Source organism: Wolffia australiana, chromosome 18 (assembly GCF_029677425.1).
Source record: "Wolffia australiana isolate 7733 chromosome 18, ASM2967742v1".
In the NCBI taxonomy this organism is placed as follows: Eukaryota; Viridiplantae; Streptophyta; class Magnoliopsida; order Alismatales; family Araceae; genus Wolffia; species Wolffia australiana.
The window spans coordinates 4,860,167-4,876,121 of NC_135852.1; the positions used below are offsets into that span (position 1 = coordinate 4,860,167).

General features: G+C 38.2%; 2 protein-coding genes across 2 annotated transcripts; one reads left to right on the forward strand and one right to left on the reverse strand.

Annotated features, from left to right (window-relative positions):
* Window positions 1–6,878: 6,878 nt before the first annotated feature.
* Window positions 6,879–13,092, reverse strand: LOC144714932 (ORMDL family protein). Its single transcript, XM_078589746.1, has 3 exons — window positions 12,768–13,092; window positions 8,496–8,644; window positions 6,879–7,251 (listed from the first exon to the last, which is right to left on the reverse strand). Exons 1-3 carry the CDS (start codon window positions 12,951–12,953, stop codon window positions 7,113–7,115), a joined length of 474 nt encoding a protein of 157 aa, XP_078445872.1. The 5' UTR covers window positions 12,954–13,092; the 3' UTR covers window positions 6,879–7,112.
* A 1,108-nt stretch (window positions 13,093–14,200) lies between these two features.
* On the forward strand, window positions 14,201–15,512 carry LOC144714969 (uncharacterized). The gene is made up of 3 exons (XM_078589799.1): window positions 14,201–14,361; window positions 14,486–14,576; window positions 15,233–15,512. Exons 1-3 carry the CDS (start codon window positions 14,248–14,250, stop codon window positions 15,361–15,363), a joined length of 336 nt encoding a protein of 111 aa, XP_078445925.1. The 5' UTR covers window positions 14,201–14,247; the 3' UTR covers window positions 15,364–15,512.
* The last annotated feature ends 443 nt before the right edge of the window (window positions 15,513–15,955 follow it).

Consider the following 15,955-nt stretch of genomic DNA (forward strand, 5'->3'; position numbering starts at 1 on the left):
AGGAAGAGAGATCGCGATCTCTCGACAGATTAATCACAAAATTAGGGTTAGGAGCATGAACATTAATTCAAAGCTCCATCAATCAAACATAGGATCATTGATCGCGATACATCGAGAAATCAATTTTTCAAGATGGATTAAATCGCAAAATTGGGTGCAGCAGGAAGATCCGTTGATCCAATAGATGAAGAGCGATCGTGATCAATCGGCAAATCGATATTTCAGGAGGGCAGAGGGTGTGGGGGAGGAAAACCTGGCGGGATGCATTGGGAAGCTAACATGTTCGCGAATGGTTCATATGTTCGCGAACATGTTCATGACCAATTTTTTACATTCGTGTTCGTGTTCGTGTTCATTCATTCGCATGTTCGCGAACAAACGAAATTTTTTCCCCAACCCTAGTCAGTTTCTGCGTCCTGCGGGAGTCATGTATCTGCCAGAGCGCTCTAGCTGGAATTCAGCACATGTTTGCCACGTATCAAATTGCCAGTGGCCTAATGCACTGATTCGTCCCGGACGTGGAATGGGACGAGAATGTCTTGGACGGGAGGGGAAGCGGAAGAAAATATTAGGGATGGGACGTACTCTGGATGGGACTATTCCGACAAACTTCTGAAAATTGGGACATAGGACGGGATTATCTTCATCCCATCCGGTCCTTCATCCCCATCCTGGGCGATCATGCAAGTTCGCACAATTGACGAGACGAAGAGTCGTCCGTCAATGAAATAACCATCCCGTTCGGGGCCTCGGATGGCGGATGGGACGGTTTCTGCGTCCTGAGAGAGTCATGTATCTGCCTGAGAGCTCCACCTGGAATTCAGCACGTGTTGTGCATCGTGTCAAATTCCCAGTGGGATAATGCACTTGTTCATCCCTGTCATGGAACAGGATGAGAATGTCTTGGACGGGACGGTAACTGGAAGAAAATATTAGGGATGGGACGAACTCTGGACAGGACAACTTGGATGAACTTCTAATTATTGGGATGTAGTAAGTGACAATCTGCGTACTGTCCTGTCATTACAGTGCAGGGATGCGGCCGGGATGGTTTTTTCGTCGCAGGACAAAAAAATCATTCCGTCTGCAAGATTGGACAAAAACCGGGATGGAAATTTGTCCCGTGACGAACGGACGGGATGGTTTTCGTCCACTCAGATGAAAAAACCATCCCGTCCAGGGATCTTGGACGAAAAAAATCATCCCGTCCGCGTCCCTGCACTGATTCCGGATGTCGGACAGGACGAAGATCCTCCTGTCCCATCCATCATCTACGACCCGGACGATCTGAACAATACCCATCGTTTGTCCCTGTCCTGGACGATCATGCAATATATATACACTATGTAGTTTACTAGTATTTCTAATGGGGCCCACTTAACTTTGACAAAAGCAACTTCACTCATGAGTGATTTAATCCATAAGAGAGTCAAGAGAACTAAAAGTGTCACTCCGAAAACATATTATTCAAAGCTTTGTTGGGCTTATATGAAAACTAATGCATGGATAGAGTTTAGTACTAGTGTTGCTGTGAGAGTTCAAAAGAGTAGTGTGAACTCATGCAAATGTGTAGGTGGGACTGACTGGAATTATTAATCTCGGTTTAGTGAAAATTTTTGGATTTACTAGAGTGTAGTTTGTTAGATTGGTTGTCACTGGATATGAAGAAATGGACTTTTTTTTATCAACTATTTAGAAAAAAACTGGAGATAAACATTCGCACGAAGGATTATAGGTCAAATCATGTGAGTCAAAAAATTAAGTCAATGCTTAGTAACCTTTCTAAGTGAATATTGGAAGACCAAATGCCACTAGGAGATGATTAATCACTTTCTAGGTTAATAAGGTTCATAAAGTATGATGTTGACGCATCATTTACAAATTATTTAATGACTATGCATAGGAGCTTTAATACATACCATCATTTATTTTCTGTATTCGTAAGTAAAATATATCTCTGCATGTAATATGTGCATTTTCATTGTAAGCTTGCTTGACTTCATCGAAGTCAAGAACTTTATTTCTAATGAACATCTTACAACTTAAATTTGAGCACGATTAATATGAATTAAAATGGACATAACATTTATTAGGCCACTGATCTGCTGGTTTATATGTGAGATGGGAAACCTTATGGGGTGTGGATGATGTGGTTAAAATATAGGATCAAATTTGGGTAAACTTTGAAAATTTTATTCGAGAGTTTATGAGGACTTTGAAAATTTTAAATGGATGGAAAGTTTATGAGGCCATTGACCAGTTGTAAATGCAATGGTAAATCTAGGAGGGACTGGATTAGGTATGGAAACAAGATAGATAAAAAATAGATATTATCTAGTAATTCTATGAATAATGTCATGTAGAGAAGGATATAGGATGTAAATGAAATAATATAATTCTAATTGTGGGTAATCTCTTTTCCCTAGAGCCCTGTGAATGGTCTTACGCACTAAGACCTTATTCATTTGAATAAGTGAAATAATATAATTCATAAAAACCAAAATGATATTGATTTACGGTACGGAGATGTGGCTCCTTTGCCTCTGCCACCTATGATTCCACAACTTCAAGCTCTCACACAACCATGGCCTCAGCTAGATTCTCCTCTTGTAATGATTTCTATTTTGTCACCTCCCCTTTTGAATATTCATGAGGAATGAATTGACAATGCTTCAAAATTTTTATAAGAAATATGAGAGAAAATACAAGATATAGTTATATCATCCAGATATCATGCCTCGCCACATTCTTGGCTTCATATTCCATCCCTAGAGAATTTTCCCTTACATTTTCCCCCTATCACAAGTTACACTGATTGGGACAAATATCTCATATACAAATAAGATAGTGATGTACTGTAATTCTATATCTTGTTTGCTTTATTTCTCGTTGCAAAATAAGAGTTTTCCAGAACAAATGAATCTTGCTGTAGAAATTTTGTTTAAGTAAGGATCTTTGTATTAAAAAATCAAATATAATTATCTCAAATATCTAGATAATGATCTTAACACTAGTTGTCCACAGCACAATTCCCAAAATGTATTTTTTTTGTTGTAATTTGTCTTAAACTACAACAACTAAAACAAAGTTCCATATCATACGGATTCATTATTACAAAAGAAATATTTTTTTCTGTTGAACGAAAACTCAAAACTCATCTGCATATTTCTTCTGAGGTCAAGGTTTCTCTCTCACTCGTTATCGTATGATTTCCACAAAGAGAGAGACAAAGACTAAGAAACAATGCCTCAGAAACGTTTGTTTAGACTTTGACAGTAAAATTTAATATTCCTAGATGAGAGAGAATTGGGGAGAAAGTATTTTAGTGGTAACCTTTTATTTTTAAATTGTCTGAGTTATGATTTTCCCATTATTTTGAAATTCTTATAAAAGAGAGCTGATTCGCTCCGTGAAAAATTGACTTAAAAATACTTAGAAATTCTTATGCAATTAATTCATTAAAAGTATAATAGAGAATGAATTTATGTTTTGTATTTAATTAATATAAATTTTAATTTCAGTTTCGGTATGTAAATACAAGAAGAATAAGTGCACATGGACTATCACATTTTTTATTCCAATGTGCTCAATTGAGCTAGACATTCACAACCAATTTTAGAGTACATGTTTGATAAAATTTGATAAAATTATACAGTTCTGAGTTAATGATTTGATCCAAATTTATTGTCAAACATAAATATCTCTATATCCACGAGGGTAGATATTCTAAACTTCATCCAATGCATGTATAAGTTCCATACTCGAAACCACATTAATGTATGCACACTATCAATGTTTAACAGCATGGTTTGATGTCAAAAATGTTGGCAGATGGCTGACTTTGTATAATCCACTCTGAACGTTGTTCAAAACAAGTGCTTAGGAAGTTCATTGTGTATCTAATCATTCATGATGGAATCTCATGGCCAGGAAATCAATCATGTATTCCACATCTCCATACGGGGGAAATTATCGGGTTCTTAGGCAACAACTATCAAAGGCGCGAGTGAGCGGGCGCGACGGAGCGTTTAGGAGCGTCAAAGAACGTTACGAAGTCAAAGAAACGTTCTGCAAGAACAAGGCACAAATTTATGAGCAGCGCGACAGAGCAGAGTAAAGATACATATGAAGAAGGAACGACTCGACTCTTTTTGCATTTGTTCTTCATGGAATGAAGACTTAGACAGTATCAGAGCATATGCATCACATGTAAGATCTGCCTTCTCCCCCTCACTTGCCCCTCGACGAATTTCGGCTATGACCAATGCCCCACATAGCTGAATAGGCCAAAGCTACCTGAAAAAGGTTCCGAAGGTTAGAATTCATTAACAACAAGGATCATATTCATTATTATTCGAGGGCAATGTTTAAAATCAAGTCCAATAATATGCACAATAATGACTCAATTATGTTTCAATCTTACTACGATGATTACTCCTCTTTAAATATGTACAATTATCATTCATATCCTAGTATATGTTTTAATTCGATCAAAATATATGGAAATAATAGCACTATTTAATCTTTTATCATATGATGAAGATGGTAGACCTCAAAACCATTTTTGGGGAGACAGTGAGGGAAAGTGGGTGATCTTTAAAAAAATATTTTACGGAATTGAAGTGTAAATATCTGGAGGGTTTTATAACTGTCAACATGGTTAGTCATATTTCAGTCATGCAAGTATTCCTTACAATTGGGACACTAGAGACATCTTGTTGATGGATGGCTGTGTTTTGTATACAATGTATCACTCTTTGATCATGGGATTCCAAACAGTTTTAGCTTAAATGAAACAATATGAACAGTAATATAATTGTGTATACATTCAATATGTGAGGGGATATTATTTTACAATAAATCATTCCTTTAATTGGAAATTATACCTAATTTGTTTGATTATCGAACTGGTTCCACGAGCTTATTCTAGGTTTATCTTTTAATATTTATTTTTTCTCTTTATCTATTTAAAAACGTATACACAATTATATTCAATTTTGTAGTGTGACCATAAAATTGACTAAGTCAACCTGACTGGAACAAGACTGGACCAAAACATGACCCAACTGGTCCATGATCACACAAAGTACCAGACCAATCTTCGAGTCTACACTTAGGTTTTTTGCTAAATCAAGACTGAAGTGGCTATTCCCAAACTCCACCCCCTCCCCCTTCCCCCTTATTCCCTCCCACCTACCTCCCCCTCGGCCCTTTGGCAAATATTTCTTCATCCTGCCTCATGAAGACTCAAGACTGGCCTTACTAGTGCAGTGATGTTCCCAGAGCTGTTAATATCTACCACCAGAACTAGACTTTGTCTCAGCACTGCCACTTTCACCATAAGTATGCATGTATCTTAGCCACTCAGACCATGCATTTAATTAGCATTGCCATATCATTCCATCAGAGTGATGGTCAAATAAAATATTTGTCCCACCCTTGCCTCAAACACCCTGCCCTCCACAGAGGCTTTTTGGTTGTTTGAAAATTTTGTCCATAAGGATCAATAATTGAAACCCAAATGTGTGTTACTAGCTTGCCATTTATGGGAATTATATGAGGATATATAGCCTTTATCTCTATCCAAATACAGCTTGATTCACTATTTGTCCTAAAGTCAAGGGATTCTATATTAACCAAATATGTAATGATTGAACTGATTGAAATTTGGATTAATTGCATTTTAATATTTTATGAACAAGCAATATTTGTGCGATCTACACTAATATGGACAGTACGATCTATTAGATATGTATCATTGTACATGTTAGGCTCAGAAAAAATTTTTTGACTCGCGCCGTGAGTTTGACGCAAAGCTATTCATTTTTCTGTGTTTCATTTTCTAGGTTGGAGGATAAAATGGCCTAGTTTCATCCATGAACATAAGAAATATGTTTAAATGCAAAACGTGTCCCTCTTTAAGATATAAAAAATTAAGCATCAAAATTGACCGCTCACAACATGTTAAATATAAATGCAATAACATTCATTTTTATGTGCTTATGAGCATCGTGTCATCATTTATGCATCAATATTAGCCGATATCTTTCTATAAATGAGTGTTAACTCAAAATAACATTTATTAAAACTGAACTGTGCAAAATTATGATATTTGTGATATTTTTTCCTAATCATTAGCACGCTTTCATTTATGATATTTGTTTTTTGAATCATTATGCGCATATATTTTATTATTAACCCTTTGGAGTAGACTGCCCAAAATTTATGCATAAATGAATGTCATGTGTTCATGATATCAAGATTAACTCTCCTTGACTTCAGGGATACAATCATTTGTATTTCTAATGAAATGCTCTAATGAATTTTTAAGTGGAATCAATTTAAGACATTTGCAGATTCAAAGAGTACTGAATTGTGAATAACTACATTTTTTGAAGCATTTTGGGCAATGATTATGTTATTTATCAAAAGGCTAAAAAGAAGGGCACGATAATTGGGGCTAGTTATTTATCCTTGATCCATATGAATTCAACTCTCCTAAAATTAGAGTTAATGAAAAGTATATCTCCTATAATTATCACTGAATTAATTGATTAAAGTCTCAAAGAGTCTGGACGAGGTCACCTCTGACAGTTGGCATTGATGATGAAGAGGAATCACATACAATTCACACTATCCATCAACCTCAACTATCAACTTAAATATATTCTAGCTAAAAATCATCCCCATTAGCTTCAAAGTCAACCTACCCAGTCGACGATGATGTTAATGGTGACGACAACGACGTCACTGGCTAACTGTCAGTCAACATCAACATCAATTTTTCAGGAAGTGACCAAGAACCTTAGTGGCATAGAATTTCTCTAATTTTTAAATGCGGATCCCATAAGTCATGACATCTAAGTTCAGCACTGATGAAAGACAGAGAAAGAGAGCTCAATATACCCTAGTTTTGATCATATATGACATGATCATTGAATTTCCATACATTATAATTATTAGATTTCTGATGTGGCAACGAAAGCAGACTAGGGCAGATTTTGCTTATTAACAAAAATGGGGAGGAAAGTCGTAGTATTAAAGAAATTTGTGCTTTTTTTCTCGGTGCTAACCTGTACAGGCAGTGTTGACCTTGGGGCCAGTCAATGCGGTCAATTATCGGCGTTGATTCCAAAGATGCGGACCTTGTGCATCGTGGGGAATTTGGCAATGACGAGCACGGCGACGGCGAGAGTGTTGAGGAAGAGCATTGGCTGTTTGTAGTCCGTGGTGTGGGAGGCAATCAGGTACCTGCCGATGGAACGGCGGGAAACGACTGAGTGATCCAGCAGCTGGGAGAGAAAATGGCTCCTTGGATTTGATTAAAAGAGACTAAGGAGAGATGATGATGTTGATGATGACTATGTTGGTTTTTTTTTGGAAAGAAAGGGAGGGAAGATGGATGGAGAAAGACTTGTATATATATGCGGATATGTGAGGAGAAAGACAAGTAAAAATCTGAATTGGTTGGTGTAGGGGGAGATAAATAAGAGGTTACATAAATGCAACCCAGATGGGATAGCCCGGCTCAGACGACTCGGTACTTTGGTCTGGGATAATGCGACTTCCGGAGATGCATGTCTTAGAGAGAGAGATAGAGAGCTAGAGATAGGGATATTGGTAGAATTAAACATGAGAGGCTACAAGAGAGAGAGAGAGAGAGAAAGAAGGTAGGGAGAGATAGCTCAAGGCAGAGAGAGAGTGAAAGAGGGAGAGAGATAGACTGTCCCGAATGATGCCGCTCTCTTAGACGAGGAGGGTCCAAGGACACCGTCTCATGGTAACATTGGGATCGCGTCTCGCAGGCCCAAAAGGCCGGGAAGAGATGATGAGAGAAGAATAGTAGAGTAACAGGTAGAAAGAAAGGAAAAATGCAGTAATCATACACCTAAAGCGATGTAGAGTATGAGATGGAGAGAGACAAAAATAGGTATATGGGTCAATCGAAAAAAGAAAGTACAAGGGAGGAAGATGACATAATCTTAGTCGAAGTATAGAGAGAGAGATGAAGGGAGAGATTAAATGTATGCACAAATTGATGGATGTAAAGAGAAGAGAGAACATTTTGACATAAAAGCGCAGAGAAGCAGCTTTGGGTTGTTAGAATGGAGGTAAAAGAGGGAATATTCTGCATTATGAAAAGACAAAAAAACTAGGGGAGGAAGGTAGAAGACTGAAATGGTTGACCATTTATGAGAAGAAGTCATTAATCATCAACAAAAAACATACCAGAAAAAATGAAAATTTATAGAACTGAAATCACGAAAGAAATCAACATAATGCTACCGCAGAAATAGTATTTTAAAAAACACAGATAATGTCATAATCACACAGTAAGTTTAAGAATCAAAATGCACTAATAATGGGAACCAGATCTAGCAGATGATAATGCATCATTGAATAAAAACTAAACTCTATAATTGTTAATTAAAGTAACCAAAGTAATACTCCAGTTTGCATTGAAGAAATGAAAGACAAAAGGGTAGTATACTCACAGTACAACAGGGACAACAGTCAGAAACTTTCTATTACGAGTCAACTGTTTGCCGTTGTCCACCTGTTCCCACCAAGTCAACGCATTGTAAATTCCCTGGTCCTCAGCAAAGGGTGTACCTTTCATCCAGTGGAAAAAGTAATACGTTACCTGAAAAAAATGCTAAAGGTCAAGATGCTGCCATAAATAACAGACCACAAAACTTCTTAAAATACTGCACAACCTTGAAATTAAAATTTAGACTGTGTAAGACTATCACGCACGAGAGTTAAAAGGGGAACTGGTACAATCATATAATCCCAAGGGTATCTTTGTCACTTTAGCTCATTAGGGGGATTTGGTCATTTCGTGTCTAAGATGATTTTTATTTAACCGGGCTTCCACCAACTGTTTCTACTTTCCTATAGGGACAGCTGCTCTATTAACATGAAAATCACACTAAAAGCGGCTTCCTTTCCTCTGGTTATGACAGGCCATTGGTTTAGACCTGGTCAGATCTACAGGCCAACCTCAAAGAAGTTTGAGACACTACGGTTCATGATTTCTGCTCACAGAGACACCGCCAGCAGATGTCAATGGAGCCATTGCGACTGCCCCCTGGTACGATCCTCTACCCCCAAAGGGTATCTTAGGAATTTTAGCCCACTAGGGGCATTTTAGTCATTTCATGTTTAGGGTAGACTGCATCCTTCTGTTATAAATGTTTAGCCCTCCCTTGAAGAGGGCAGACAAGAATTAAGGTAAGATCAGCCCCTTGGCTCACTATCTCGATCCTCCCTGTCTCAGTCCCGTCCCCTTGACCGTCCAACTATCCTTTATCCCCGTGATCGTCTCACTGGATCTTCAGCCGGCTCTCCTCCAATCCGATCCCTACCTCTGCCGTTCGGTTCCCTTCTAGACTCCGACAATCCCCATCACCGTGTCACCAGGCGGCTCGTCTCTGGTTGATCCCAGTTCAACCTCTTCTATCATTCCCATTTCGACTCTCCTACCCCGGGAACATCTACCTCGCCTCGCCCTCTAACCTCTTTCTGATACAAGCCAATATCAAGGTTTGTATCACCCCCCCCCCCCAAAGGCAGATGTCAATGGAAGCAGATGTCAACAGCAGATAGTCAGGAATTACTCGTCCTAATAGGCCAGATTTCTTGCGACAACACCACAGGCGGCCACACACAATGGTGGAGTTCTGCACTGCAAGCACCACAGCAGCAACTAAGCTACAAGTCACAACAGCAGTCATGGGAATGGCTTCCCCTTTGGGCAGGCTGTTTCATAGAACCGTCTTGAGGCAATGGCCAAATGGAGATGATACGATCCCGCTAAGATCGTATAGTCTCCGATGTAATTTGAGGATAAAGAGAGTTCCCGGGTTGAAGAGGAGAACGGGAATAGTAGGGGGAAGGCCGAGCAGAGGGGTAGGGATCGGCCCAGGACGAGCCGCCTGAAGACGCGGTGAGGGAGAGACGATCACGAGGACGGGGATCATAGTAGCAGATGGAGCTTGGACAAGATGAGAGGAGGGGAGGGAGAAGAACCACTCAATATCAACTTCCAGGCTGGGCTATTTAAAGGAACATAAAACCAAACATGACGAGAATGCCCTCACGAGTTCTGGGGATCCTATCAGGAGACAGCAGCAATGGAAGGTGAGAGTGGCTCTGTGTCTATCCAGAGCAGTAGTGACATGGCAGGAAAGTCTAAGGATCCAGAAAATGCAGCTCCAGCAGCTACCCGGCAGCATAGGCAGAAGACGTGAATATGTCAGTAGAGTTGGAGATTGTTTGCAATAGCTGGGGCCAGCCCAAATGAGCTTTCACTTCCCTCAGAGGTGCAAGTAGCTATAAGTGTCGGTAAGCCCAATGACAGAAACAATAGTATCTGTTCCATCATCAAGTGAAGTTCAACCACACAGCCATCGAGGGATTGTATGGAGGCTTTCCCCGCTTTGTACCCCATACCAGAGCTGATTGACGTCCCAGGAGATATTTGCCTCTGATCGCAGGGGCGTCAACTGTAGCCTTAGCCTTGGAGTCAGGCATGTAGGTGGGACACATCTATGGCATTTTGAGCAACAATGGCTTAGATACCAATTAATTGAAGTCTGCCTATTTCCAGCGGTAGACAAGGATGGTCCAAGATGAAGAGGGAGAGGAGTACGAAGTTTAAAATAAAAGACTCATGATTCCACTTTGTTAGCCGCCCTCCTAAAGTGAGACTGCTCTTTTAAGAGAAAAATTGCCCTAGACGTGAAATGGCCAAATCGCCCATAAGGGGATCAAGTGACGAGGACACCCTCGAAGGGTGTAGAGTAGTATCAGGAATTCAAACACGTCTCCATGATAAGAAAAAAAAGGATACAGATGCACAGTTTTCTTGTGTCATTTCATGAGGTTATTGTAGACCATAACCCTTAATGGCTACGGAAGAAATAGAAGAAAGGGCTCTGGTGTACTTTCCATTGAAGGAGACCTAGCCAGAGTCTCAAGATTCAAATGAACACGTCGATGCAATAAATCTGTTCATGGAATACAAAAGTACAATATAATGGATATTGATTGTTTTACCGGACCTCTCCTGCGATTCCAGTAGTTCAAATTCAACCACTGAAAATTCTCAGACAAATCGCTTGACTATGCCTATATCTTTGATTTTTCGAGTCTTAATTTAACGACTTCAAGGGGGAAAACATATATTGTATAGATGAACTTGAAAAAAATATTCTGAACTCAATAATCTCGTCCTCAATGTGCATTGGTTTTCTTAATAAATGATGAATCAACAAGTTTTTTTTCTTGATATGCATCCCGTTACAAAAAACCCTACACCAGCTTGACAACGTATAATAAAACATCAACAAAACCTTTGTCTCATGAAAAAAGCGAATACAATTTTTTTAAAGAATAAAACGGGAATACGATACCTCAACTAGATAGGTTTTAAAAAAGACAATTGAATATTTGCTGAAAATTTGAGTCTGAAAAGTTGACAACCTATTGTCAAATCCGGAACCCATCAGCCACCAATAATTTGTAGAATAAACACGGACAGAGCAATTTCAGGTAAGGGCATAGAACTGTTAATCAAAGTAGTAGCAACTGGGGTTCTTAAAATCGAAATATAGATCAAGTTATATTTAAGAAAAGATTAAACGAGTTCTTAACAAGACAAGAGAAGTTGTAAATAGTAGCGCTCGCCCAGTGGCATACAGTAACTATTCCAGTATAATTTTGGATTGATACAACCAAAAGGTATTCTACTTTGGCACCAAAACACCAAATGATACGAACGGTGCCAAAACAAACAATAAATGGACCTTGTCATATGAAATAACCAAAACCTGCTGAGAGAGTGATGCACAATAAGAGCCCCCAATCGATAAATAAAATTGGTAAATTTGATCTTCAAACAATCCTCCGTAGAAGGTAACGCAGTAAAACTTACAGGGCACAGGAACATCATAAACTTAGTTTTTAGTGACGAGCTTTAATACAGAAATGTCTTCAAGAGAAAAATTCGGCCTTTGTGCGATTGCAAGGCAACAAAAATGAACTGAAGGTTAGATAAAGAACCAGAAGAAAATCAAAAGAAAAGTTGAAAATTCATACTTTGCAATACGGCACGCCCATGACGACATGACTAATATATTTCGTAAAGTGCAAGGAGTTCCAGCAACATGATGTGAGTGAAAATATGAAAAACGAAATAAAGGGTGACCAAATCAAGAACCATACTTTGAAAAATTAAAAAGTTATCGTTCTGTAATAGCAAATAAGTCTGAGAGACGTGTAATCCGCACTATGTCGTGATCATGCAGATCAAAGTCGGAAATTTCACAACACATCACGTTCACAAACATTTTGACTACTACAGTTAAACAGTTGATTTTTTAAGCGGTTGAAGAGTTGAAAAAAAGTTTATTTTGACAAATGAATAAGGCTTATATCCTTCATACAGACGAACTCGCAAAATTTAAAGTCCGTTAAATGACCAAGCAACGTCTTCAGATCAAATTTCTCAAGGTTACAAAAGCCATTAAACCATAATATATGGATTACGACCGACTGAGGACATAACACTAAACCGGAAACTCCTTTATTTCATGCATCTGATTGACCGATCCTCGTATCACATGTCTTCTAATAATTCTAAACCAAGTCATCCTTAATCTTAAAACATCATAAGCAACATCAATAATCGACAAACCAAATAGAGAAACACGGATCCGGACAACAGTGCGAAAGCAACACAGGAAAGCCGAATCCGCTCTTACAGCAAAATGTGCGAGATTGACGATCGTCCAAGCCATCCCTGGGGAGCAACCGGACACGCACAGTACCGTGATCCAGCAAAAAAACAAGATCAGGATGTAGGTAGTCCAGACGCCTGGATACATGAACCACTCCGTATTCTTGTTCAGATCCGGCGGCGGCGACGCCTGAACGTACAACTTCGCCATGGCAAGAGAAAATCAAGAGCAAACAAGCTGGCTTCCGATCCGCGAACAATCAATCTACCGTCCAATCTAAATCGCTGATTACCGCCTCGGATTGAAAATGATGAAGAAATCTTCTCTAGAGATCGGAAGAACCTAGAAGACAGTCTGCAGGGAGGGAAGAAGATAGATATTTATGGCCGCGCCAGAGCGTATCACCTCAGTTAATCCTGGCCTTTCATTTGCGGATCGACGGCCATCGCTTGGGGTCTTCGGTTGCGATCTCAACCGGGGTATTTACGGATCTAGCCATCCATATCCAGACAGAGAATTTACACCGTTGGATCTGAAAAGGACGGCTGGATGGATGGCATCTTTGCGGATTTGCCTCTTCATTTAACGGCTATTTAGTTTCAATTTATTATCCCCTATTATGTTAACATTAACCTTTCTCGTCTGATTGATACATTTATAATTCTGTAATTATAAGGCAGTACATACGTTAATATGGCATTACATATTTATCTAATGAGACTGTTTGATTACTGTCCAATCCTAATTTGTTTCTCTCAGCTGCAATGATTATTTGATTTTACACATATTTTGCGTGGGAAATTTCTCTGAAATTCCCATCTCTCAAATTCTAATTAATATTTGTTCCGTGATTATATTGCCTAATATGCGAGTTCATATTGACAACTTCCATAATGACACTACTCCTCTCTATACCCACTTTGATATTTTCAATTTACAAACTTCTCTTAGCCTCAAATAGCTTCCATAATGGTTAATTTTTTTGTCTCATTAAGCTCAATTGGAACAAATGTGCATATATCACGAACATGTAGATCCAGAAAGTATTCATCAACAATAAGATTACTTGACAGGTAGACAGATTTAGTTTGTAAAATCATCATATTATTATGATGCATGAGAGAATCATGAATCACACTAGTTAAATTGGGACGAACCCATGAAAAGAATAAAAATTATTTTGAAATAAACCTGAAAAATAATGGGTATTTATCCAAAATCAGAAAAAGAATGATATTGAACCTGCACCATCATGTCATATCTATTAGAAAAAGAATGGAATGCTACTTTTATACATAAAATTATGCATTGTTTTTTTTCCTTGAAATTTTACTTCACTACATCTAAACCAAAAAACTAAACTGTTTTCTAATTATTAAAAATTGTAATTACAATTTGAATTTCCTGAAAATAAGAAAAAATAGTATTTTATGTTTTTGATTGATCATAATCTGATTAAATCGTCATATACAGTTCTAGGGAGAGAAATTTCTTCCCGTCGGCCATGGAATTCTGTCCAACCTGTGCAATGCTTCTTCAGTACGAGCCGGCCAGGTCTGGCAAGAAGTCGAGGCTCTTCTGCCCGACGTGCCCCTACGTTTACCCCATCAACAACAAGGTTATATATCAATCTACGTTCAACAAAGATTCTCGTTTTCCTTCTTTTCTCATGTTTTTTTTTCGTTTTTTTCTGTTTTTTTTCTTTTAGAAGTGGGTTTTTTTAATTCCATGGTGGGTTTCAGATTGTGAAGAAGCAGAGTTTGCCTAAGAAGAAGGAGGTCGAGCCGATATTCAGTTGGGAGGAGGCCATGAGATCTGCTCCCAAAACCCAAGGTGAGACCCGGATCTCTATTTTATTGTCTAATCACTCATGAAATTTGAATTCTTTGGGGCTTATAAAAGAGTGATTGTGAATGAATGAGATCACGACGTTGCACTCTTTGTGAAGTTTTGATTCAATGTGGAAGGTTTCTTTGTTATGGTGTGGGCTTAGAGCTATTGTGAGCGACTGCAAATTTTTCGAGTTCAGTTCTGGATAGATTTTTAATCATTTAATTTCCACATTTTCCATGAAATTGAACCAGATTTCATTTTCATTTCTTTATGCTTCATAAGGTGTCTTTTGTTTCAATTTTACTCACCTGCGATTTTAAGTCTTCTGCAGAATTTTTTTCTTACAAAACATGTTAAGATCTTGTGGGAAAAACCTTGTCGTGTGTTTAAGCACATTTTCAGCGTTAGAAGTCTTCTGGAAAAGTCAGTTTGTTCCGTTGTATGTGCAGATTCAATCAAAAGCCAATTTATCTTGCTCATTGTGAATAATTTCTTTGAGAAATTATACCTTCTTGATCTAATTATGTCGATAAATATCATTGTAACTTCTCCGATGAATTCAAGGAATTATCTTAATTTGATTGATGTGTTGATTTTTTCACCATCTCCAATGATCTGGAAAGATAAGTTGTTTCATTGATCATCTTTTAATGCAGTGACTTGTCCAAGATGCCAGGGTGGGGAAGCATATTTCAGGCAGATGCAAATTCGATCAGCAGATGAACCCATGACTATTTTCTATATGTGCTGCAATGCCGTATGCCGATATGAGTGGAGAGAGGACTGATTATTTTTTTTTTTTTGTCATCCGAATAGGGCAATGCTTCCAGTAGTCACATATCTCTTGTCTCGCTCTTCATTCATGAGTTATTTTCCGATTGTTACATATTTAATAATCAAATATTTAGTCTTAAGGAAAGTGAGTTGGTTTCTAGATATGTTGTGTATCTGTCATTTTTCTTTTTTCCACGATTTTTGCCCCACATTATCTGCCAACACATTTATCGATGCTATCTAAATTGTTAAAAAAACCAAAAATTTCAATTCTCTGGACTTCTAATCGATATTTGTGTCATATTGAAGAATGAATACCGGAAAAAATATTTTGGGGTGAACTACAAGGACTGAAAAGTTTTTTTTGAGATGGGGTGGATTTCTATGAATTTTATTAGGAACGGCTACGGCATTATAACACAATTGGATAGATTGTCTGGTGACGTCAGATGATATCAGCACAAAATAGTCCCAAAGTAGGAAACCTGGGTATCTGTTGCTTGGATCACAAAGGAAAATTAGGGATTAATACAATACCTAATTAGTTTGACTTAAAATTAACTTAGCCATAAAACTAATCAACAAAGTAAAGTGTCAGTAAAAAT

Coding starts and splice junctions, on each gene's coding strand:
- LOC144714932 (XM_078589746.1), bottom strand. CDS start 12,953: ATGGCGAAGTTGTACGTTCAGGCGTCGCCGCCGCCGGATCTGAACAAG. Junction 8,645..12,767: donor TCAATCTCGCACATTTTGCT/GTAAGAGCGGAT, acceptor CATTTTTTTCAG/GTAACGTATTACTTTTTCCA. Junction 7,252..8,495: donor ACTGTTGTCCCTGTTGTACT/GTGAGTATACTA, acceptor TTCCATCGGCAG/GTACCTGATTGCCTCCCACA.
- LOC144714969 (XM_078589799.1), top strand. CDS start 14,248: ATGGAATTCTGTCCAACCTGTGCAATGCTTCTTCAGTACGAGCCGGCC. Junction 14,362..14,485: donor TTTACCCCATCAACAACAAG/GTTATATATCAA, acceptor GGTGGGTTTCAG/ATTGTGAAGAAGCAGAGTTT. Junction 14,577..15,232: donor ATCTGCTCCCAAAACCCAAG/GTGAGACCCGGA, acceptor CTTTTAATGCAG/TGACTTGTCCAAGATGCCAG.